The sequence below is a fragment of the Amblyomma americanum genome, chromosome 5 (assembly GCF_052857255.1).
Source record: "Amblyomma americanum isolate KBUSLIRL-KWMA chromosome 5, ASM5285725v1, whole genome shotgun sequence".
NCBI lineage: Eukaryota > Metazoa > Arthropoda > Arachnida > Ixodida > Ixodidae > Amblyomma > Amblyomma americanum.
Window position 1 is genome coordinate 69,958,073 of NC_135501.1, and position 24,370 is coordinate 69,982,442.

A 24,370-nucleotide genomic window follows, 5' to 3' on the forward strand; every position below is an offset into this window, starting at 1 on the left:
TGAGGCAGGCAAAGCAGGTACTCGGAGGCACGGCCAGATTGCAAGCGGCCAACTGGAGTAAACCAAACGGGGTGATGTATCTGGGGGCACAGCGTAGTTCCAACCTGTAAGCTTTTATTTTTGTCTGGCTTCCTCCACTGTACGAGTTGAGAGGAAAAGGCAGAGGGCAAGTTTTAACCACTCATATCTGTGTTGCTATGGGAGCTAGATTGAAAATTTTTTGAACGAGGATAATATGTCACTAAATCTCTATCAGTCTTTCACATTTCCTGTTCCCAGCATAAACCGCCTAGGATCTTTTAAAGGCCTTGGAGAACGCAGCTTTCAGCCGTATATACAAGCACTTGAGCGTGTATTTTCATCGTCAGTAAAGAAAATGCAAAAATGATGTATTCCAAAGTCTTTGCTGGCAATGAATACTTTCTCACTGCAGAAACTTGCACAGACACTATCTAAATCTTTCATGTGGTGAATGCTAATCAGAGATATCAAAAGACAAAGACAAGATAAGCAGAGAACAAAAAGTTATTAGCTCCTTACCTTCTGAAGGAACATTTGACTCCGCACACCCTCCATGGCTGGATGTGTGGCCTGCGAGCGAGAAGCAAGCAGAAGAACGAAGTGTTGCACCCAGGTTCCAAGGAGTAAAATGAAAACGATTAGTTAGAAAACCTAATGCATATTATTGAACGCAAGTGCTGAACTAATCGCAAAGAAATAACACACAAAGGCAACTCGGGTAGAATTCATTCTATGACAACTTAGAGCCAACACCTTACTCTATGAAGCTAGGTGTCTTAGAGCGCAAAGCTACAAAAACAAATTTAGCCAAAACGATGACCCATGTGCAGTGCGTGGTAATCTGTAGAAACAATTGAACATCTTACATCAGAATGTGGCAGTATCCATCCGGATGTCAATGCAGACACAGTCAAATTTCCCTGGGGCCCTAAGGTTTAGAGATAACAAAGGACATGCGTAGAATCTGTGGTAGAAGTAAACGAAAAGCCATTGGAAGATTGGTGGCTCAAGGGCAGGGTGGTGATGCAAGGTTACAAGTTGAGGACAAAAAATTGTACTTAAAAAAAAAAAGTGAGTTTATAGACACTACTGTTAAGCTTGACGGACTGCTTAAAAAATATAAAAAGAAAAAAGTACGGTGGCCACTACCACCATCCCCATTTCAAAGGGGACACTCCTAACTTCCATCCAGCCATCCATTGTATGCTTAGCAGGTGTCCATGGAGTCGCCACTGAAAAGCAACAGCTGCGCAAAGATGCGATCACAACTACGAGCAGCAGTCAGAAATCTATAAATACAGTAAAATATTGCTGATTCAACCCCTGTTAATTCGAAAATTCAGATAATTAGAACTGTCGGCCCAGTCCCAGCCAACACTTAAGCAAGTCTATGCGGTTGGATACTCGCAAATTTGGACGCTACCGGTCCTGCACCAGTCAATTCAAACTGTTTCCTAAATGGAGGTCCTGTCCAGGTATGATGACTGGCATGGCAAGAGATCCTCGCAATAACCCTACTCAAAACCTGGCTTCGATGATGCAGATTCGCTCGCGCACATCTGACGTGAGCATGACAGCAGGCATGACGACGGATGGCTGGGCCCCCCCCTCCCCCCGTCTCCAAGAACACTCCAACCCATAGTTTTGCTTTACTGAGCTTCATGCCAGCCCTCAAGACTGACAGCTTGACCAGCCAGCGTCAGCCAGCTAACCTAGCCCAGCTGAGCACAGTTTCAGATGCTGATTGGAGCACTGCTGATGTTTCTTGCCCCATTTATTTTTCCCTCAGCACCACTGAGCCGTTTCCTATGGTTCCATCCAAATGGCGCCATTCTTCTGGTGCGCCGAAACTGCACGCTCATCACATGCAACTGTTTGTGTGGTGAAGTCTTCTCACACGTGACAGTGGTGCTTATGATGGGCGTGATGTGGTAGTGGTGGAGCACCACCACGTTGCACAGTGAAGGTCTCTACATTACGCATGCAATCAAGCATTTGTGGAAACGTGAAAAATGCACCATTCTTGTGCTATTCTCACCTCAAAATCAGACAACCATTGCCCAGTCTTTCACTGCGATGCAAGCAGTTCTTGACAGTTTTTCGGGGTCATTTGATAATTTGAACTTTCAGGTATACTTCGAATATTTTTTCTGGTCCCCTGAAGGTACAACTTACGAGCTTTTACTCTAGGTCTTGCACCCCACAAATGCATCAGCACTCCATGTAGGCCTCACTCCCCTAGTTTCCGATAGTCGCAGTTTCCATGAATGCGCCAAAGCTCCTGTGCGCTCCCCCCTTCCCCCCCACCCACCCCCTTTTTTTTTCATTTAATGACCCTGTGTGTTAGAAAAATACATGATTTTGAACATGCTTGTTGCGACATTCAGCCATTATCGTGTGCCAGAAGATTTCGAAATATGTTCTCTGAAATTCTTCAAAAAAAAATTCAAAGGAATTCACTTCAAACCAAAAAGCCACTACTCACAGACCCCTTGTTTTTTCCCTTTATGATGAGCATGCCTAGTGCAGACACTGCTGTGTAAATGGTGGAGTGATGTGATGACAGTTCTAGACCAAAATCACAACAGAACACATTCAGGCATGTTCCGTACGTCGCAAAGCATCGTCAAAGGCTCAGACAGCCACATTTCTGGCACATCACTGAAATGCACATGAGACTCCTAATTAACGCCCTTTGTCGATGCTGGAACGCCGCCTTGTAGCGCAATCTCAGTACAAATTTCCACAAAAGGAAAATAGGATCCTTTTATAACGCGCGGGTGAAAAAAAAATACCGTTCATTTTGAGAGCCAGAGTAGTGAGCACATTTATTACTTGAATGTGCCCACTGTGCGAGGTTTCCGATTATAGGATGGTTTTGCACAATACTGTGAAAGTTGTGTAACGAGAGCTCTACTGTAGGAAGCAATCATACATATTAGCATTTACCTGAGCGCAACCACATGGCTTTACAGCTTTCACAGACACTTTGTAGTTGATGAAAAATTCGTCCCAGTTCACAAATTACACAGCCTGTCTGAGGAAGTCACTCAACTACTAAAAAGACAAGGACGGCTAGCAGACAGTAGGGAGAGGCCGGACCGATATAAAAATTCGAAGCATGAACGGCGCCAGTCTGATCTACTTAGGGGTATCCCCAAGGTCGGGTAGATTTAATTAGGGAATAATTGCTCCTCAGCATCCATCAGAGTATTGCCATATAGCTGCAACTGTGGATGCCAATGAGTAATTACACCCTAACTGATATCTCTGCTACCTTGGGGGATTCCGCAAAGATAAGCTGTACTAAAACCCACCAAGCAGCTAGAATCTCAACATGAGGAAATGGCATTCTAAGTGATGACTGAGAAGTACATAAGCAGCTAAGTACAAAGGTAGACTGAATAATATGGAAAGGCTAATGCATTTGAAGGCACCAAAGAATTATACCACAGCGCCTGAGAAGTTCGTGCAAACAGATAAGCAGGAGTTCTCATTAGACAGGGACAAAATAACTGACGATAACTATTATTATTAAATTCAATTTGGTGTTTTTTTATGGCACAATGTACAATGTTAAATGTTTCCTGAGCCAACCGAAGCACACTTTATGACACAACACAAAAACGCACAAGTGTTCTCGAACCCCATACCTGCGAAAAAGATTGATCAATGTGAGCATTTTAATGCTACATGCTAACGTCACTTTTCACGACAAATCTTAATGAGCAAAGCGACATTATTAATTCAGAGCCTATTTCTTGCAAACCGAAAATTGCTCACATAATAAACGACGAAAACTTACCGTTTGCTGCTTGAGGAGCTAAAGTCGTTGCTGGCACCGCTGTCATCGTGACATCATTTGACGTGGCATAAATCAGCTTACCCTCTGAAAATGGGGCATTTAATTTATTATAAGTATTGCGATTATGACATATGTACACCCGTTACAATAAAAATTTTGCCACAAGAAAGTATTTCCGATCCCCAGCTAGCGAACGATATAAAGAAATGCAATTACTTCCCCCACAACAAACAATATTCAGAATGGGGTTCCACTTCAACAAAGATCTGGTGAATAACCAACTAATTTATTTCTTTTTAGGCATCCAAATATGCCTCTTTTTTCTTTTTACCAAAAAAAGTTAGGAAAAAGAAGAAAAAGGCTGCCGAAGTCAGGCCCCACTTTGAATGGCGCCACTGACAATGCCTGTGGAATGGGAAGTAATGCCCAGACATGCCCATAGACATGCAATTTGGCACAAGAGTGCTTGCGATGGTTTCGCCAATGGCTTGGACTGAGTTTGCGGCCCACAACTATTGACCCGAGGCAGCATTCAGATGTCCCACTTTTTCTCTCCCTTTCCTGTCGAAAGCATGATGGAAATGAGCTGTACATTCATTTTAATGTGAAGTTACTATGTGTATGCTAACAGGTAACTATGCCCAACCTTCTATGATAAGCGGTCGCCAGTTCCAAAGCGCTTTCGCTTTAGCCTGGAACCATGGCGCGAGAGTAGAAACGAACACAAGACTCAAGAAAAAGAACCCCTTCTAGGCTCGTTCCGGATAACAAAACTACACGAGCAAGACTCATTGTTAAGAGTGCACACACATACCACAGATCCCTATTACCAACATAACATTCACTGGGAATGTCTGTTACTGTCCCGGGAGGACCAAGGACAGCCCCTGTGGTGGATATAAACAGGCTCACGAAGACGACAACATCACAGGCAAAAGCGGAGCAGAAGAATGAGGCAGTACTCGAGATAAATCACATCAGAACTCCCATTACTGTCACTTGGTTGCGGCAACCAATACACAAAATATGTTCACATGTAAGTTTGCGATCACAGGAAAGCATACACACAACAGCAAGTGGGAGTGCACCTGCACTGCCATTTTACAACAGGTTCTGCAATCTGCCGCAGCTCTCGCACAGCAGAGCCCTCCCATAAGACCAGTACAGCAGAGGCAAACTCTTTATGTATATATATACACATATGCTCAAGTAATACCCTAGTTCAGGCTAATTCATTCATAGTAAAAGATAGAAAAGTTCAACGGAGAACAAGGACACAGAAAGGCACAGAAATGTACTAATGCTGTGGTTTCATGTGCCTTTCAGTGTCCTTGTGGCCTGTTTTGACTCTGCCCTTTGCAAACAAATGTGCTCTCGGGTCAAAATAAAATTTAAATTGGTAGAACAAACTATGAAAACCACGGCTCATAACATGCATGTAACAATGATGTATTAGTAGTTCAAGCTCATATGAGAGTGCGGAGACAGTAGTATGCTAAAGGCAAGACGTTACGCCCCAGGGTTTCCTAACGAACAATCATTATGGCATGTACACATAACCAAACCCAGTATAACGAACAGCATAATCGATCGGAATTTTTTTGATATATAAAGGAGCTCAATATATAAGGAAACCCACTCTAAACGAATGCCGGCGTTACGTTCGCTATACATGGGATCGTGAACAGCCGTGCGAAAATGCAGGTTTGCGGATGCAACGGCCATCAGTATGGCCATTGTCATGCATGCTCGCTAATTGCTGACGAGCTTTTCAAATTTTACTCAGCCTGCTCCAGGCAACCTTGAAGTGCGCTGCAAATCTAATTTTTTTTGCGCTGCATCGAGCACCACGAATGCACATTTTATTGGAAGGTGGCATGTTGTCATCTTGATCACATCGCACATTTCCCGCCACACTTGCAGGATGAATTGCCAGAAAGCAGCAAACACGGAAGCAGTGGAAATGTGGGAACGACCGGATTACAGAAAACAGCAGCACAGGGGAGCATGCAACATGAACAAAGAAAGCTTGTAGGATAAAAAGAAATTGAGCAGAGGCACTTAAGGCTGCTTACGCGTGGAAATATGAAAGCACTGGGTGCACGGACGCATGCACACATATACGCATGCACATGCACGCGCGCATGCGCACATGACACCGCCCGGAATGCTATACGGTGAACCGTTGCATCATAATTTTAGAACAAAAGTCTGGGAAGGCATATGCTTGAAGGTGCATATGTCATTGGCATTAATTCAAATCCGTATCGCAAGCTAGCCTCCAACTTGACTAGAAGATGTAAGCTAGGTATATGCAACGAGAAATTGTGCGACATCACCCAGAACACTGTATGACAAATGGCTGTGTCAGAATGGTGGTACAAATGTTGTGGGAAAACTGGCGCCACATGGAGGTTGGCCAGTGGCCAGTATACATAGACGAATAGCATGGATAGGATTGTTTAAAGCAGCGATGCTCGCCTTGCTGTTATGGCCACTTGGCATCACGCCGCCGGTCGCAATCGGACTACGGCCAAATCCGATTGTATCAAACTCGGTTAAATCGAATAATCCTTTAGACTGAATAATTTTTGAGCATCCTAAAGCTACAATGTGAATATATATGTATAGGAAAATGTACTGCTATATCGTACAAAAATTAGCCGTGACATCCGATAGATGAAACTTCAAGCATCACCGGGCGACTCAAGAAGCTGGCTTTCCCTCAGCACATCTGACGGTAGCTTTTCTGTATGGACCTGCAGGTGCTGCTGATGCTACGTAGCATGCACAGACCAATAATGAAGCTGATTTACCATGACGTAGGGCGGCAGCCGCATACCCAGCCAACCAGAATATGTGTTTTTAGTGCATTACGTCAGTTGTGCCCGCGTTGTGATGCAGTTTGCGTGTTCGGTGCATCGTTCTGTCATCGACAATTTTGCATGGTTTTTGTTTTCAGTGTGTGCATGCATGCGATGGCAGCCGTGAAATGGTAGAACCCCTCTTTTCAATGAAACTGGAGATTATCCAGAGAGTTGAACGAGGTGAGAAGAAATCCGAAGTTTCTCACCACCAACATGGATGGGTCACCGAAATTTGATCACTAGTGATCAGCAAAAGTAATCAGTAGAAAATGAAAATGCAGGAAAAGAATGCTTGCAGAACGCGCTTTTGGTTTTGGTGACCTACAGGTCGAATTGAAGAGCGTGGCTAACCCTTTTTTGCCAAGTGGCTGAAGGCCTGGAACGACGACCTGACAGGCCGAGAGCGTGAAGTTTGTGCCCACCTCTAGTTCCAGAAAAATTGAGCTTCGCTTCCTGCCGCCAAACGCACTGTCGGTGCTTCGGGGTTAATCCGTGCAGTAAAAGTTGGTTTTAGGAAAGGTCTAATTGAACGGCTCCCACAGGACACGAGAAGTAGAAGAGCCCAAAATTGACCTCTTAGGCACCCAGTCTATGCTAAGAGGGTCATGGAATGATGTCAAAAATTAAACTATATACAGATCTGCTTCTGATGTTCTTGACTCTTCTTTTTGAGAGAAGACGTAGCACATTTGGGGAACCAGCTATCCAAATTTGCTCTCGTGACACCTGCGATGGGGCAGCCGCAGGCAACCTTGTCTCGAGGACAATGACACTGAGACCATGAGACATGTAGAGGACGAAGACATCATTGTTGATGTCACAGATAACGAGGACACCACTAATGCGAATTGTGATGAGGACTTCAAAGAATGTGCGCCCACATTCTTTGACATGCTCCATTCACTCATCATGGCTCATTGCTATTGACGTTGATAGAAGGCTGCAGTCTCAGCTGTTCAGAGCCCATCAGTAACATTGAAAAAAGTGTTCTCTTCAAGGCAATGGAATGAAGTAACATAAAAAAATCATAACTAGTATTTCCCAAGGTAATCTGCATGCCGTAAGTGGCTATCGAAGAAATTAACTTTTGTTGTTAAATTTGCTGCTACTTTTGAATCGAATTACACTTGGAAGAAAAGGTGAAGCATCTCACATAGCCCTGTTGCCCGAAGACAGTTCTAAAGAGTGAGTGATAAGCCTGGAGCTGCTTGGATGCAGTTGATCACGTGAGAGGAAGGTGCCAAACAGCAGCACTGCGATGCAGTGCGGGGCGAAGGCACAGAGTTCAAAGAGGGCTCCCTTTCCCTGAACCAGCTCTGTGCAGCAGTGCAAATAGGCACAGCTGCCATGAGGCGGCACAGCCAGTACATCGGCCTGCATGATTGATTGTGTGCACTCAGAGTTCGATAAATTCTATTCTATATGCATTTCTTTGTAGTATATTTCAGGTGAATAATGATAAAACAGCTTCAGGTGTTCGATATAAAGGTAATTCACGTTATCTGGGTTTGTTAAATCGGGGATGACAGTATCGCTGTTCTCATAGTACTGAAGAAAATTTAAGCACAGCCATTCTGGCACATTTTCTACACGACTGCCATGAATAGTCAGTCAGAACAGCGGTGAAATGAACAAAGGCAAGGCAAGTTTGCCTCAAGAGACGTTTGCTCAGTCAAACTTGCAGTCAAAGGAACTATAAATTCTGACAATAAAAGGAGACTACATGGATTGACTACATTTCAGTAATGTTAAGTCTGCAGATTTATGATAAATTATTGGGCTTCAGTGACAGAATTAATGCAACACAAAGCAAAAGGGGCTAACTCGGCATACGTTTTTGCACATTCTGTGCCTTGCATCAATACTGTTTCTGGGAAATTATAACTGTCAAAGTGCTAAACAGTGTACGTACTCTATGGCTTTCAGCAACATGTTTACAGGTTTTTAGGAATAATAAAGCATGAAGGACAAGGAAAAGCTTCAAAATATAGAATAAAAAAGTAGTAGTGTCTTCCCTCACAGCTAGTTGAAGCATGTTACAAGATTTTGTGGCTTCACGCATGGGACTCCATGTTCTGGCACTCTTGCACGAGACAAAAATTCACTACTCGGCTTAGGGGAACTAATACCCCTGTCACACGGGCACTTTCGATCCTCATTGAGCCAATGCTCATCGAACTCTATGCAGATCGACAGTTGTCACACGGCCACTTTCAAGCGCAATCGAGCTCGATCCTGCTTGACTCGATGCCGATTCCTCAAGAGTGCTTGAGGTTCCAAGCACAATCGAAAGCACTCTCACTCTCATGAAGCTATAAAAATAAACACAAGTTAACAAAACAAAACCACAATTTTTGTTGTTGTAATTGATTAAAATGTAAGACAGAACATTTTCAGGTACTATGCCTGCTTGTATGCAAACATTTGAAAATAATCTACACCACGCTCCAAGCTTCGCCGTCAGTGTAAACAAAGATGGCTTCCTCCTGCTCGTCGGCGCGGAAACTGTGGAGCGAGCGCGAGACAGCCGCTCTCATCGACTGCTGGCAGGACCGCCTAAATGATTTGCGGCGCCAGAAGAGAAACCCCGCAGTCTATGCAGAAATCGCGGAGGCGTTGCGGACCTTCGGATTCCATCGCACAGCAGCAGAGGTGCGCCACAAGTTTAGAAACCTGACGCAGATACGCAGATGTACCGATTTGGCTACGGATTTGGCTGCCGCTGCCCCCGACTGCCCAGTGTAGCCGGACATCGCCATGTTATGATTGTCGGCGGAACATTTGGCGCCACCTAACACACATGAGGGAAACTTCTCAATGAGCATTGAAAATGCCCGTGTAGCACCGGATGTTTCGAGCGTGCTCGAAAATCTCGATGCAGATCGATTTCAATGAGGATCGAAAGTGCCCGTGTGACAGGGGTATACGATTGTTATAGGGCTCAGCACATGGAAGCCATAGTCACTAAGCCACTGCAGTGGGGAAATGAATAAATAAATGTGCAGAAACTTTGTGTCAGAGGCCGATACCACACTGACTGGAAACGTAATACAAGGGTTTCGCTGTGAGCACCCCCATCAAAACTGCCCAAGCAAGACACGGTGGCCACAAAAGTACAATAACCAAGGATGTGTCTGATATCCTGCGACATGAATAGTGGTCAAAAATTTTCACAGTTACAGTAAATACTCACCGGCTCGAAAAATTTTAGACTTGAGACTCTTCTGAAGATCGCCATTCAAAGACCGGAGCTCCTTAATGTCTCTTGCCAAAGCGTCGTGCTTCTCTTTGAGTGCCATGTGGACACTTCTGGGCACATCACCGGTACTGGCCGCGGTCAGCAAACTTTGACCCTGGTTGTTGTTGTGTCTCGCTCCGTCCAGCTGCTCCAGCCCGGTCGGCAGCACCCTACTCTGCACGGCTGCATGAGCTCTCATCGGCATAAACGACAACTCATACTCTTGAAGAACCTCTTCGATGAGTCGCTGCCTCTGTACCGACCGGGCATGATCTTCACCTTGTGGCATTGGTGGGCCCAACGCCTGCAGTCCCAAGAAATGTAAACAATATCAACAGATTATGCTCTGTCCTGCTGAACTAACGCTTCCATTCAGTCACTTCAGCCATGTATGTCAGCAGAGTGAAATTGCCTTTTTGCAGCGACAGCAACCACCTGATATCACCTCTTGTTCAGAAATGCTGTAACTGATACTGTGTGGCTAAGCAACCATTAAAAATACTTTATTGTTGCTTGCTCCATTATGTTTTTTAATTTGATTTTTTTTTGTAACCACTCCCATCTCTAATGGCATTTGCCCTGATGGTATTGCTAAATAAATAATCATAACCCAAGTGTTCTATTTTGTTCCCACTTCTCTTGCAATATTAGCGCTGAATAAACCTTCGCGCCTTCAAAACTAATGTTTAGCTTCCATGTTGTTTTTGTCTTATGAACAACTGTCCCCTGCAATAATGCCAGAACTAGGGAGCTCTAGATGCTAATAAATGAATAAATAAATTACTAAGGAGTAGCTTACCAACCAAATCAGCAGCAAAACTGAGCCCTCTCCAATGACCTTTAATTACACCTGCTTTGTGCAATCCGAACAAAAAAGAAGTAAAGCAACGGTACTTCTGAGGCCCTGGGAGATAAATTCAACGCCAGCACAAGTACAAGCTGCAGCCAACTTTCATTTGGATGCTTTGCAATAGCCCTAAACCTCTACTCTTAATGAGCACATCCTTTTTATTGGAGTTCATTAGCAGCGGCAAGAAAACATTACTAGCTCCTTCCATGTCCACCAGCGGCTGCAACTTGTGCCGATTACCAGCCTGGACTCTTTCCCTTGCGTTCACCAGACCAAATCCAACATAAAATCAAACATGTTACGTCATTCAGTCAGTTTCTAATCAACTGCTTCTAACTGACGTGTTTAATCAAAAGCAGAATCAAACGTATCTATTGCAGGAATAACGCAATAAATTGTGATGTGAAAAATTAGGCAACACAGAACAACAACATAGCGTATGAATAAAAACCCAATATCGAAGTATACACCACTGACAGCAAATCACTTGTCAAGTACTATCTTTACCTGTTTCCCTTCACTGCCTCAAGAACAGTACAGATGATAGTTTAGTTAGCGCTGACAAAGAGTCTGCAAATTCATGCATCAACAGTAAATAGGATATTTTTGTCACTACTGCCAGCTCCATCTAACGCTTGCAATTGATGAACCACACGCAATGGTGTTGGCATGACCAAACAAATTCAGTGTATCATGAGCAATTTTGAATTGCAACTGACAACGAAATATTTAATAGATATAGAATTTCAATTTTCAGTGACACTACTGTCCCCAATACATGACACTAGAGAATACTAACCATCTTCACCTGCTCACCAGAACCACAAATGTGCAACGTGAAATTCTTTCCATTCCAACTTCAAGTACCGCTCAAATACGAATGGTGGTAGAAATGCAAGGAGAAAAACGAAAGCAAGGTGATCTCAGCTCAGGGAGATTTAAAACTTTCGTGTTAATTTTCTAAAGTGCAATGACCACCCTTCGAATGCGACTGCACACATATTTAGTTCTTCGGCTACTACTCTGTTCTTGCTCTCCGATTTGAATTGTTCTATTATGTTTCATTTGGTGTTGGCAATACTATATAAGAAGTTTCACAAAATGATTCACTGCCACGGCTCCCATTTACTGAAATAAGTGATGGCCCCTTGAGTCTATGCCAGACACACAAAGTACACAAGCAGCAGAAAGAACAACCATGCCGCCCGGGGGATCCGAACCCACGACCTCCGAATATCGCGTCCGGTGGTCTTACCAACTGAGCTATATATATATTCGCGGTGGCTGAGGGGTTACGAAGCTCGGCTGCCGGCCCGAAATATGTGTGTTCGATCCGGGCAGCGGCCGTCGAATTTCGATGGAGGCAAAATTCTAGAGGCCCGTGTACTGTGTGCTGTCAGTGCACGTTAATGAACCCCAGGTGGTCGATATTTCCGGAGCCCTTCACTACGGCGTCCCTCATAGCCTGAGTCGCTTTGGGACGTTAAGCCCATATAAACCAAACCTTTGCATCAGCTATTGGAGCACCCAAGGAATGGAGGAAGTGAATGCACTATTGGTACAAAATATGCAGGGAAACTAAAAAGGGTTCAGTTAAGTGCTTTTTAGTCTTCTTTAAATAGCTAACTCCTTCTTGTCAAATAAAAACACGCTGACATTACAATGTGCTCTTTGAACATAAGTGTTAATGAGCCGACCATGCATTTCTAACTGTTTGACTGCACCAGCTTTCATGAGCAAAAAACTGCAGGTCTCAGGTAGCTAGCATGGTAGCTGGCTTGGTTGCAGGCCCTGAAACAGCATCACTACAAAAATATTTCGGTAAGAATGCAGCACAACTTTTGTGCAAGAATTAAGAGCTTTCCAAAAAAAAGAACGCTTCTTTCAAAACCACTGCTAAAAATAGAACTGAGTACATCTTTGTTCAAAAACAGCAATACTACGCAATGTGTCCCACCCCAAAACAGCCACAACTTTCTTAATTGCATTTCTTTAAAAACTATAGCACTACACAGAAATTTAAAAATCGATGCCCCTATCACATGGTCTTTTGAAAGTCCTCGAACCGATAGTCTGACTTAAAAAACAACTGAGCACTGCTACACGGGCAGCTTTGATGGCCATGAAGTCAACAGAGGAGTGCAAAACTTTATCGACATCTCGAGGGCTTTTGAGCGCTCGCAGGAACGTGCTGGGCTGGGGAATTAAATTAGAGCATTAATATCTCTGAAAAATATACAACTCCGAACACACAACATATTTTCCAGGAAAAATGACAGGCTGGGCTACAAAACACTACAGCAAGCATACCACTGTTGCCAGCAATACAAAAGCAACAACACTAGCTTTCTCATAAGTGCATGAATGCTACACAGCTTGTCTAAAACAATGAAATGAATTTCAAGAGTGGTTAGAATTACTGCAACAAATAAACATTTTGCTTTTAACCATTTCAGGTTAAACTTGTGGCCCGATTGCTTGCACGCCTGCAAAATTATTGGCAGCGACAAATGCGCCACAACACCTCGGTTTGAGGTGACTGCATCTCTCAACAGCGACCACGTTTGCCACATAGCAGAGATACAACTTTTTTGAGTTTGTTAGCGGTTCAGAATCTTGAAGACTCTCAACTCAGCAGCCTTTGAAAGAGCCCTCGTGACAGGGTAGAAGTTTTCATAATCAATGAAAAGGAGTTCTCCATAATTGCAGCGAAAAAGCAAGAGCCTGAACAGCTGAACCAGTTCTTCAGATTGCTCAGGAAGACAGCAGGAAGCAGGGATAAGCTCGAGTTTTCTCCGATTGAGTGGCAGTAGTCTGCGGAGTGTGCTTGTTAAATAGGGGTTACGTGGACACTTTTAAAGCCAGTTCAGTCGACCATCAGTTGAATTGAACAGCAGTTAGCAATGTTACACGGCAGCACCAACCACCATTGAGATCTTAACAGCAGTTCAGTTCAACTGAGGTCGGGGGCCGCAGTTGAACTGGTCCCCTGACAACATGTCGGTTGGCGGACTCGCCACATTGGCCGAGTTGGCGGCATTTCCTACTACCATATGTTCTCAAATCACACGAAAGGCTGCTGTCCTAGCTCGTATAAGTCCAAATCTACAATTTTGACTAATCTAATGACTGCGGACACGCAAATTTGCAAAGTGGCATCAGGAAAACAATGTTTAGGTCGTGAAGCCAGGCGTGCCTCTATTCAATTGTGTTGGATATGTGTGGTGTTCAGTTGCGGCTTACTGAAAGCAAACTCATGCAAAAATTGTAGTTCAATGCAAGAAAGAATGAAATCAAGATTTAGAGCTAGAAATAAAGAAAACAAAAGCATTTGTTTTTTAAAAATTACCAGCATGTGGCATATTCACATGATCCAGAAGGTGAAGAAAGTTTTGCTAAACATGCCAGGTAACTGCAGCTAACTGTTCGGTTCAACATCAGCTGGAAAGATGAACTTCTGTTCAACTGAACAACTGAAACTGCCCATGTAACAGGGGCATAAGTGAGTGCAGCTGTATGACACATACCAGGAGTCAATGATGGAGCATGCACGTCTTGCACAGCCATGCAGTGCTTATGGATCAAAAAAAAAAAATAAAATGCCACAGGAAAGTCTGGAGAGGTTTGAGTAACATTGTCCACAAAGCAGAGGGTTGCAATCAAATGTTTACATTGTAAAGAAGCCTCAAACAAGAAACAATGAACGCATTGTTGAAAAGTCAAACGGAAAGCTCAAAACACTGACATTCTGGCTCTCACAAGAAAGCTTTACTCGTGATGCTATTTGATAAGCAGGAACAAAAAAACAAAAAACACGGCACTTATTCCAACTTTTGATAGACATGTTTTCAATTTACTAGCAATTTTTCACGACCAGATGAACTTCCCCCAAGGCCCTTAATTTCAGTAAGACTAAAAACGATTAGAATGCTAAAAAATCACCATGAAAAAGGATTGTTGCCAAGAATACAGGCAGAAATAGTGAATGAGGTTGCTGAAGAACTATGGGCTTCTTCATGTAAGCCACTGTGAAGACTTGCCAGAAACTGAACCCAGAACGAAAGACAAAAAAACAAAAAAAAAGCCCACCTGCATGTATACTGACTTACAGCTAGAGGTTGGACTTTGATTTTAATTTCTCAAAATTCGGCAGACTTCGATACTTATTTCAGAATGCAAGTTTCTATTTTTTTTTTGCAAATAATATTTTCGACAAATGAATTACTGACTTCTTTCACTGATTTAAATTGGTAATTCTGTATGATCAAAAGTCACTTAGAATCTATCTTGGCATTTTTGTCAGTGTGAACAATTAGTTTACCAGTAATTAACATTATTTACCAGTAATTTAGAAAACTTAGGAACTGTGCTTGTGGAAGCAATTGCTTTCATAACTGAAAAAGTAACACAATTTTAGTGACACAGTCAGCAGATAAAAGCACAAGTGCAGGGTCTCCTTTGGGTGGTCACATTGGATTGAACAAGAGTGTGGGACATCACGCATTCTGTGTGTCGATGACAGCGATGGAACTGGAGCTTAATCACCGCTGCTGGCCAAACATGATACAGTTCATGACAACAGCAAGGTTTCGTACCAGTATCCTTAATGCTGCTGATGAACCTACTTAACAGAGTAACTGCTGTAAGCAAGTAACCATAGGGAACAAACAATGTTTATAGCTGGCAGTGCCTCCCAGTCTGTCGGGACGCGTAAGCAAGCAGAAAAATGCCCCAAATCACACAACTGCACGACTTATCTGACAGTACCATCGTCCCATCATGGCCCTGGCTTCATTACTTATTTACTTTTCAACCTCGAATGAGTGTAACTCGTACTCAATAGACCGCTAGCTATGCTTTGTGTCCCAAGAAACGTGACCGTTTTTGGTTAAAGCTTAATTACAAAATCAAAATTTGGTGTACTTTAGTCTAACCCTATTTATAGCCAAGAAGCTAGAAGCAGGGAGAAAAAGAATTGCTGATGCGAAGAATCACAAAAACATGGGACGACAAAGAGGTGCAACAATGCAGTACTAGCAACTGCTGCTCTTAAGAGTACAGCAGAACCATCAATAATAAAACCACTCAGGGCAGCTAAAATCTTTACTGTATCAGTGATTTTACTACTTATATGAGTTGTTGGTGATGACATGGCTCTCAAGATGCTGCCTGGTGATTTGGCTACTTACTACATAGTATCGGTTTAGAAAAGAAGCACTTATAAATATCTTCCACCTTCCTCTTATCATTCATTATGTAGTATTTATTTATTTACTTGCAGTTACCAGACAAACCTTATTGCCTTTTTGGGTTTCATCTAAGTCTTGTGGAAGCATGCACAAATATAATGCAGCCGGTGAATATAGCATAAGGATGGAAGTTTGATTTCATATAAATTTCCACAAAAGCAGCGTCACCTTCAGCAGTATCAGTATCAGTTAGAAGGCAAAACTTTAGCAACACGCACGATGCAGTCGAGTGCGGCAAAACCATCCATGCAGTGATGCCATGCCCCTGCTACTTCAAGGTTCGCACTGCTCAGTGCAGCAAACATTCACCCCCACCTCTTTTTTCCTTCAGTACTCATCACAGCAATTTTACTGCCTTCCCTTTCTCAGCAGCCTGCCCTGCCTTTTTTCCACGATCATCACCAGCCACTTTGCCTTATGGCCCCAAAGCATTTAAATAGCTGGCTTCTCCTCGCAACTCGTGAATCTGGCGGTGAAGCCAACTCTAAAAGCTCCGTTTTATTGTTTTGAAAATGGATTTTCATACCCATTTTTGACTATTCATCTTGCGACTAAACAGTTACGTATCTGTGCCACTAAGATGTCCCAGACTGCGAGCATGCCGTGACGGCATCATTCCGCAGAAGGTATTTTGCCATAACCAGACACTTTTTACTATAAATGTTTCATACAAAAAATAAAAAACATGTACAGTCGTCCATAGAAAGCGAAACAAGGCTGCAGTTTCAATTTACTATATCCAAGTTTACCACAGCAAGATTCTACTGTAGTAGTACTACTGCAGTGTCCAATGTTGACCTACATTGCTGAGGTCCTTCAGGTCAATACGGTCTCAGCAAATGACATATAGCTATGCACTCCAGTGGAGGAAAGCACATGCAGTGCTGTGAAAGCTTCCAAACATGCAATGCTGATAACCCAGGAATACTAGAGTACAGTCTGCGTCAAGTTGTTGTGTACACCATTCCAGTAGCATACTGCAGCCAATGAAAGAACGAGCCCAGACTGCAGATGGTGGACTTCAGGTAACATACCAGTGCCCAAGTGGCTTTCTCAGTTTTCGCGGCTATACTTTTGTGCAAGCACTGCCTCCCAGAAGCCAGAAGCTGCGGCTGGGTGCCATTTTGTTACCACAGGAGTGCACTGCTCAAGTGCCTTGCCAAAGCCTGACGGCTACTGTACACATGGTTCAGCAATCAAGTGCAGTCGTGGCTGCTTCAAATTCTCACTAAGAACAGATAAAGAATATCCACACATAGTCCTGCAAGCAGCCCTTGTGTTGTATTTCCAGAAAGTTGGTGCATCTCATCAGGACAGCATAAAACCATTGCCCCTTTCTTTCAACACAATTGTGATCAGAGCGCAGGTTTTAGTAAGACTTCAAACATTCTTGCGAAACATTTAGGCCAGACAAAACTCGGGCTGGGCATTTTCTGGTAAGGCAGGGTGGCAAAAGTCACCTCTCCTCAAAATATGAGTGAAATCGAATTATTTTGCCAGCAGACTAGCTTCAAACATAACAGCTAAGCTTACTAGATATTTTTCCTATGCAGGAATCTCAAAGCATGCAAGTGTACCAACAACCCACAGACACTGAAGCATTAGCAGGAGAACACCTGCATAAAATCTATATGACATCTCTCTGCATTCTAGCAGTGAAGTTAGCAATACAACCATTGATATTTTCAAGACTTATACCCATTCCGCAAGCGCAGAACAAAGGCCAGTAAATGCTTAATGCCTTCAGTTTGTTAATTCCATTATTTTCAGGGTCGGTGCTACATGTCCAGATTTAATGTCATTACACAAACGTCTTCACGATGTTAACACCTTCACCCAGCCAAATATTTCACTTGACTATAAACAGTGCTAATGAGCACAAAATCTTGGCAAAGTTCTTATGTAATAAGAAAATTATTTTGCATAAAATGCCCCTGTTCTTGGTTGACAAGAACAAGTAGCCTTAAATTCGCGTGCCAGGAGCACACAAGCGCACAAGCCAAGAGTATCTGTCAGAAGTGCCAGCCAAACTGGCACTATCTGCATCGAAAATGCAGTAAAGGTACCTCATCTAACTAATACCCCTGTCACACGGGCACTCTAAAGGCACTTTGAGCTAATGCTCCTTTACGCTCCCAAAGGAGCACTACTTCAAGGGAGTTCGTCCGTGCTACACGGTCGCGGAACGACCTTCGCAAGAAGTTTTTAGCGCCCTCATTGGCGAAAAGCTTTATTAAAATTGCACTGCACATGTAAATACAGAAATGTCACATTTTTTTAGTAAATTAGTTTTATAACCGTATTATGTTAAAGGAACGCAATTTTAACTGCAATAATGATATGATTTTCCAAGTACAGAGCAAAACATCACAGTGCTGGCCACACTGAGCCCAACTCGCTCAGTCTCGCTCAGGCCCAGCTTCGTCCTTCGGTTGTTCCCTTTGGTTCTTTTACCCCTGCGATCGTTGTTTTTGTGGTCACGTTTTTCTGGTGTGCCTTGTGTTCGGCGGTCTCCATCAAAATGAGGGACGATCCACGCGACGACGCGAGAAAACATGGACGACATGGCGGCATATTTACCGCGGCTACCGTGACGCTCGTATATCTGGAACGAGAGTATGGCGTGGTGAGACTGCCACAAAACAAATGATCTTATATTTTCAAGCACCACTAATCTTATGAAGTGAATTTATAAAATGAAAATTGAACGTTTCTTTTCCCAATTTATTTATGGTGTTAATTCGCTGGGAGAGAGAGTACTCCCTTGAAGCCTCAAAGGACGAACTCGAGCAGCCTTGTTTCGAAGCTCCTTTGAGCTAGGTGTCCTTTGGCGCGTCCGTGTGGCAGCGCGCGTTCGTCCTTAGAGTAATGGAGCATTTGTTCAAAGTACCTTTACAGTGTCCATGTGACAGGGGTATAAAACTTATAAGTAAACTAAGAAAGTTGAAACTGGCAGCATAAATGAAATTTATGCATGTGGCACCACGCAAATGCCGTTAAAAACTAAAGGCAGTAAACAGTTACAGGAATTAAATTTGCCCTGTGGCACGGGCATTACAGTAACAGTCACTAACTTTTGAAAACAACTGCGAGCACTTGATGACAACCAGCCCCATTTCAACGCTCCTCCGCCTTTGTTGAAGGAGGTCAAGGAATAGTGATCCCTTGCACTGGCATGCTACAGAGAATATCACAGAATAAACGAACAGCCAGAGTGACCTAGGTGTTTCTGACAGGATACTGTGCTCAACTGCAGGACTTTGTGGAATGGACTCCAGGCTATCAAGAAACTGAAGGCAGCGAAGAAGCACAAGCCCCCAGTCGTAATGCACAGTCAAAAGCAACTCTTGATAACAGCTTGCACGCCTATAATTGCAAACAGCAGCGCCAACCAGCACATACTGCGGGGAGACGGGCTCCAAGGAATTCATACGGACCTTCACTACCTGCTCTCTTCTTTGAACACTCTTTCACGGCACGACACCGCCTATAATCAGCAGGCGGATACACAGTGTTCAGTACGCAACATGCTCTATCATGTCAGCAACAAAACGACCACCTGGAACACCTGCACCAGCATGTCCGTCTAAGGAGTTCTCCCAGACACTGAGCACGGATACTGGATGTGCCCCTGGACTACACAAGCAAAGCATTTTTTCTTCAATAACCATCTCCTTCTCCATTCCATGAGGAACAGCCGCACCACTCATGCATCAGGAACTACACCTAGGTGAACACATCAATGGTTTCTTCCATGCACCACTAATCTGAGGGCATGTCAAGGAATAGACATGGCACGAAATTAACAAGAGACAGGAGGAAAGAGTCAGCCTGCCAGCCGTTTAGACAAGACTGATCGTTGTCGGACAACAACAAACCTTGTCGACGTAACAAACAACAAACCTTGTCGTTAATGTTTCGACAGCAGGCGAGGTGGTGTTGTATGCCGATGATACAAGTGCCTTTTTTTGCTGGAGAGAGTCTCGAGGAACTTGAGGCCAAGTCAAATGCGTGGCTGCATGAGCTCAGTTTATGGACATCTACAAACAAGGTTTAAATAGATAAAACCAAAACAAAATAACATTTTCTCAGTATAAACCTGTACAACAATGATGCATTGCTTGAGCGCATGGATCATCATTCATTCTTAGGTGTTACTATTCAGTCAAACCTAACATGGTCCTACCAGGTGGAAAATGTGAAAACGAAAGTAGCGAGGTGTATGGGAATGGTAAGTAGCTTTCGAAATCTTGTCCCTGCCAGACTAAAAAAGCAGCTTTATTCCTCACTTGTAGACTCCCACTTTAGTTACTGTTCCTTTGTAAGGGAAACAAGAATTAAGACTGGCAACAATATCGGCACTACAGCAAAGGGCAATTAGAACATCATATAAAAACAATTTGGACACTAACATTCATGACAACACATAATATCCTACCTTTTACCGAAATATACAAATAGAAATGATATATGTATATACTTTCCGAAATATCAAGCAACTATAATCAACTTGCTGGTCATTATTTGAACAGAGATACTGGCCACAATTGGCGTAGGACTTGCATTGTTGTGGACAAACCACAGATAATTTATTCTGAACAGACACTTGATTACCAAATGATAAAATTACGTAATAATTATCCAGACATCCTCGAGATCTCTAGAACATGTAAAAACTTTCAAACGGAGAATACAATGTCTTTACTTCCAATAAAATGCAGACGATGACTGACATGTATTTCATACCCACATGTATTTTGTACCCACTGCTCCGTGGAGCCAGGGCCTCGTCAGGAGACTAATACCCTCCTTTTGTCGTGCCCCACGGGTCGGGCAGTGCCACGTATTGCCCATACAATAAATAAATAAAATAAAGTAAATGCTGGCTTACGGACAGATGCTTGCCTTCTGCCGCTTGTTTACTTTGTGCCATCAAGTTTCCTGCCTTCCCTGCACTTCCTCCATAATGGATCCTCAAGGGGACCAGGCCACGGTAAATATGCCGCAGGTGCTAACACAGCTTTGATACGGGTTGCAGAAGTAATGTTGTTTCTTCTCTCTCTCCCTTTCCATAATTAAAAATGATTTAGACTGGTTTGGTTTATGGGGCTTAACGTCCCAAAAGCGACTCTGGCTATGAGGGATGCCATAGTGGAGGGCTCCGGATAAATTCGACCACCTGGGGTTCTTCAACGTGCACCGACACCGCACAGTACACGGGCCTCTAGTATTTCACCTCCATCAAAATGCAACTATCGCGGCCGGTTTCAAGCCTGCGTTTAAATGGTTGAGCGGATCACGACAGCCGGTAACAGAGAAGTTTCTAAATGGTGGCTACAACGTAGAGCCATCATTCATCAGAGGCTGAACAAAACAGGCACACAGCACAACACTCCGGCATGGAAAAAACTGCGGATATGTTACTGTCAGAACAGCCACAAATATTTTCACAGATCACAATGTTCCAAACAAGGTGCCGGAGCAGAACAGGCAAAAAGCATAAAATTTCCACACCAATGATTTCTGCAAAAAAATGCAAAAAAAAACAGAAATCAGTCAGTAAGTAGGAACTGCTTAGACCAGAAGGCCATTGTTCCAGCAAGCTGACTCCTAAAGCTCTGACTATTGCCATTATCAAATCAATGCAGGGACATGAACAAGCTAAGAAGCACGCAGAGAAGGCACTGTGGCGTGCTTCTTAACTTGTTGGTGTGTCTTTGCAATGTTCCCACAATGTCCACCAACTTGTCCAAGCATCCACTTAGACTTGTGAACTCTAGGTTTACCACTTCATTGCCCAGCGCCGATCCATTCTGCTGGCGGATGGTGGGCCTCCAGGGTCGCTGTGCTCTGAAGGCGGCCATTTCCTCCACTGTATCTGCAAAGAGCAGTAAAAAGTGCTTGGAGTGCCAGAGACACACTAGCTGTAACTTTCTTCCCCACAGCAGAGCCAGCCACGACATTAACAAAGAGACACTAAGGACTAAGTGAAGTTGGCTTGTGTCAATCGATTATCATTTTCGAATGATAACGAGGCTAGATCCACTCAAGAGAAAGCTTTTGTTAAGCAAGAAAAGGCAAAAACGAAGCACTAGTATCACTCTCATCACCTGTTTTGGCAAGAAATCTGTGGTGATTTAAATACACTTCCTTGCGAAGAGATCACCGAGGCCATTCACTGTCAAATGACAATCAGAGCCCTTTCTGGTCTTACACTCTCAGTAGTTTGAATCAAACACTAAAAAAAGAATGTCACACATTTAAATCGAACTTTCTGTGTAATAAATTAGCCTTCTGCTGCTGAACGAATTTCATTATAGCTACAAGAGGACGAACAACTGATTTTTACTAAGGACTTAGAAACGGATAATTAGATTTAATTTCCCTTTAACTATAAATTCCCTCATAGCCTGAGTCACTTTGGGACGTTAAACCCCCTTTAATTATAAATTGATAGACAACCTCTAATTTGATGCAAAGTGAATGTCTATGTATGCTGTCAATGCATTAGTGCTTTTTTTATTTGGATTTCACTCTAAATGTGAGCTGCTATCACCAAGGTGCGAGAGAGAGAGACATAGAAACACTATGGGTGGAAAGCAAATAACATCCCTAAACCATGCACTTGCTTTTTGTGTCAGGAAAAAGCTGCGACTGTCTACTTCGGTATCTTAAACTAAACTGCGCTACTTAGCTTCAATGCAGAAAGAGGCCTTAACCCATTCACTTCCAAAGGCACCAATTCACCGCCCTTGCTTTAAAATTTGCGCTTCAATGCGCATCAACAAATAGTGCCAGATGCTTGGTACCTTTCACGCCAGATGACAAATATCCTTTTCTTGCTGCTGCTTTTAAACACAATAATGACATGACGGGAGGACTGAAGTTTCAGAGGTCCTGAATTTTGGTGCACTTTTTGGTAGTGAGGGGGATGCAGACTGCAAATACCTACAATGAAGCAGTGAGCATGACTAGATCCACAAGGTGAGGATTATTACTCTGACTCTGAGCCTGGCACCACAGACTTAGCTTGAGCCCCACCTTGGAAATCCAAAATTGTGGAAGAAAAATGTGCTCAGCGTGATGTACTTGGCTGTCTACATCAGCTATATATTATACCAAAAGCGACTGAAAAAGAATGAGCTACATCAGGAGAAAATTTTGTCTCGTCGCAAGGATTACTCATGCGGCTATGTTGCTCCAACACAGCACAGCGTAGAAAACCAGCTGTAGTTCCATCCCAGACGAGTCTAGAGGCTTGTGAATGGCATCTTTTTCATCGTCAAATAACTCTGAATGGCAGCATAGCGGAAAGCATCATGCAAATGTTTAGTGTGCAAAGCCCAGGAAAAAAATAAGAGGACACTTAAGCTCCGCCTTAAGGGTGTGACGCAACCACAGCCTGTGGTCCTAAGATACCACTTTACATGCAAAACCACATGAGGTACATATGAACTCCCACTCATTCCCAAGCCATGCAAGCGTACCTTGCGTGGTCTAGACGGTAGCGTGTCTGGCTCAAAATTGAAGGGTTTAGGGTTCGAATGCTGCCTAAAATTCTTGTTTTAGGTCAAATGAATTACTTCATAAAGTAAAATTATTTGTGGCATGTAGCAACCTTTAATTTACCTTACATGTCACGTTTTAACCACTCTCATTCTAAGCATGGCGCCACGTTTCTCGCAAGCGTTGTGGGTTTGAAATTTCTGAGCGAGGTCATGTGGCTGCGACATCATGAATCTATCGACCAATCAGGATTTTCACAGCACAATGCCACCAATGCCGGCTTTTCTGTGACGTGAGCTCCTCAACACTTTCGCGCTAAAACAGCGGCAGGTCAGGAATGAGACAAATGCCCCATCACCGTTCACAGACTTGACTGCTTCAAGATTTTTGACAAGCAAGAAAAATTTTACCTCCTCTTGATTTCCGACTTTCTTGGGAGCCGAATAAAATGTGAAATTCTCGTGTGCAACTTTTGCAGCATGAGCTATTGCTAATTCTTCCAGCAACCCAGGTCGCGCTGTGCCGTCGTGGATGGCTCGCATAAGCAAATGGGTTAAAGGGACACTGAGCACAGCTCGATCTAATTTTCATTGTCAGTAAAAATCAATTCTATCACTTCCTGAGGCCGTGCAGAAGCATTTTCGGCAGTGAAAGAGGCATCTCTAGCTCATGAAATTCAGTTTGGATGTTCCTGCATTCAAATGAAAAAGCCCGCAACAGTGTTCAAAGCCCAGGAAATAAAACTAGGGGGACACTTAAGCTCTGCCTTAATTACATGACGTGACAGCGGCCTGTGGTCCTCTCTAATTACACATCATCATCATCATCATCATC

The 24,370-nt window shown here is 43.4% G+C and overlaps 1 protein-coding gene across 3 annotated transcripts in view; it reads right to left on the reverse strand.

The window, feature by feature from the left end:
* LOC144132523 (uncharacterized) overlaps window positions 1-24,370 on the reverse strand; it is a 79,701-nt gene that overhangs the window by 49,768 nt on the left and 5,563 nt on the right. For all 3 annotated transcript variants that reach the window (XR_013314841.1, XM_077664997.1, XM_077664996.1), the window contains exons 2-5: window positions 21,817-21,908; window positions 9,887-10,235; window positions 3,827-3,910; window positions 541-591 (exon numbers count right to left, since the gene is read on the reverse strand). Coding sequence is in view for 2 of the 3 variants with exons in the window: in XM_077664997.1 (XP_077521123.1) it covers window positions 541-591; window positions 3,827-3,910; window positions 9,887-10,235; window positions 21,817-21,908 (576 nt within the window). In the remaining variant the exon portion in view is untranslated. The remainder of the gene's footprint in view (window positions 1-540; window positions 592-3,826; window positions 3,911-9,886; window positions 10,236-21,816; window positions 21,909-24,370) is intronic.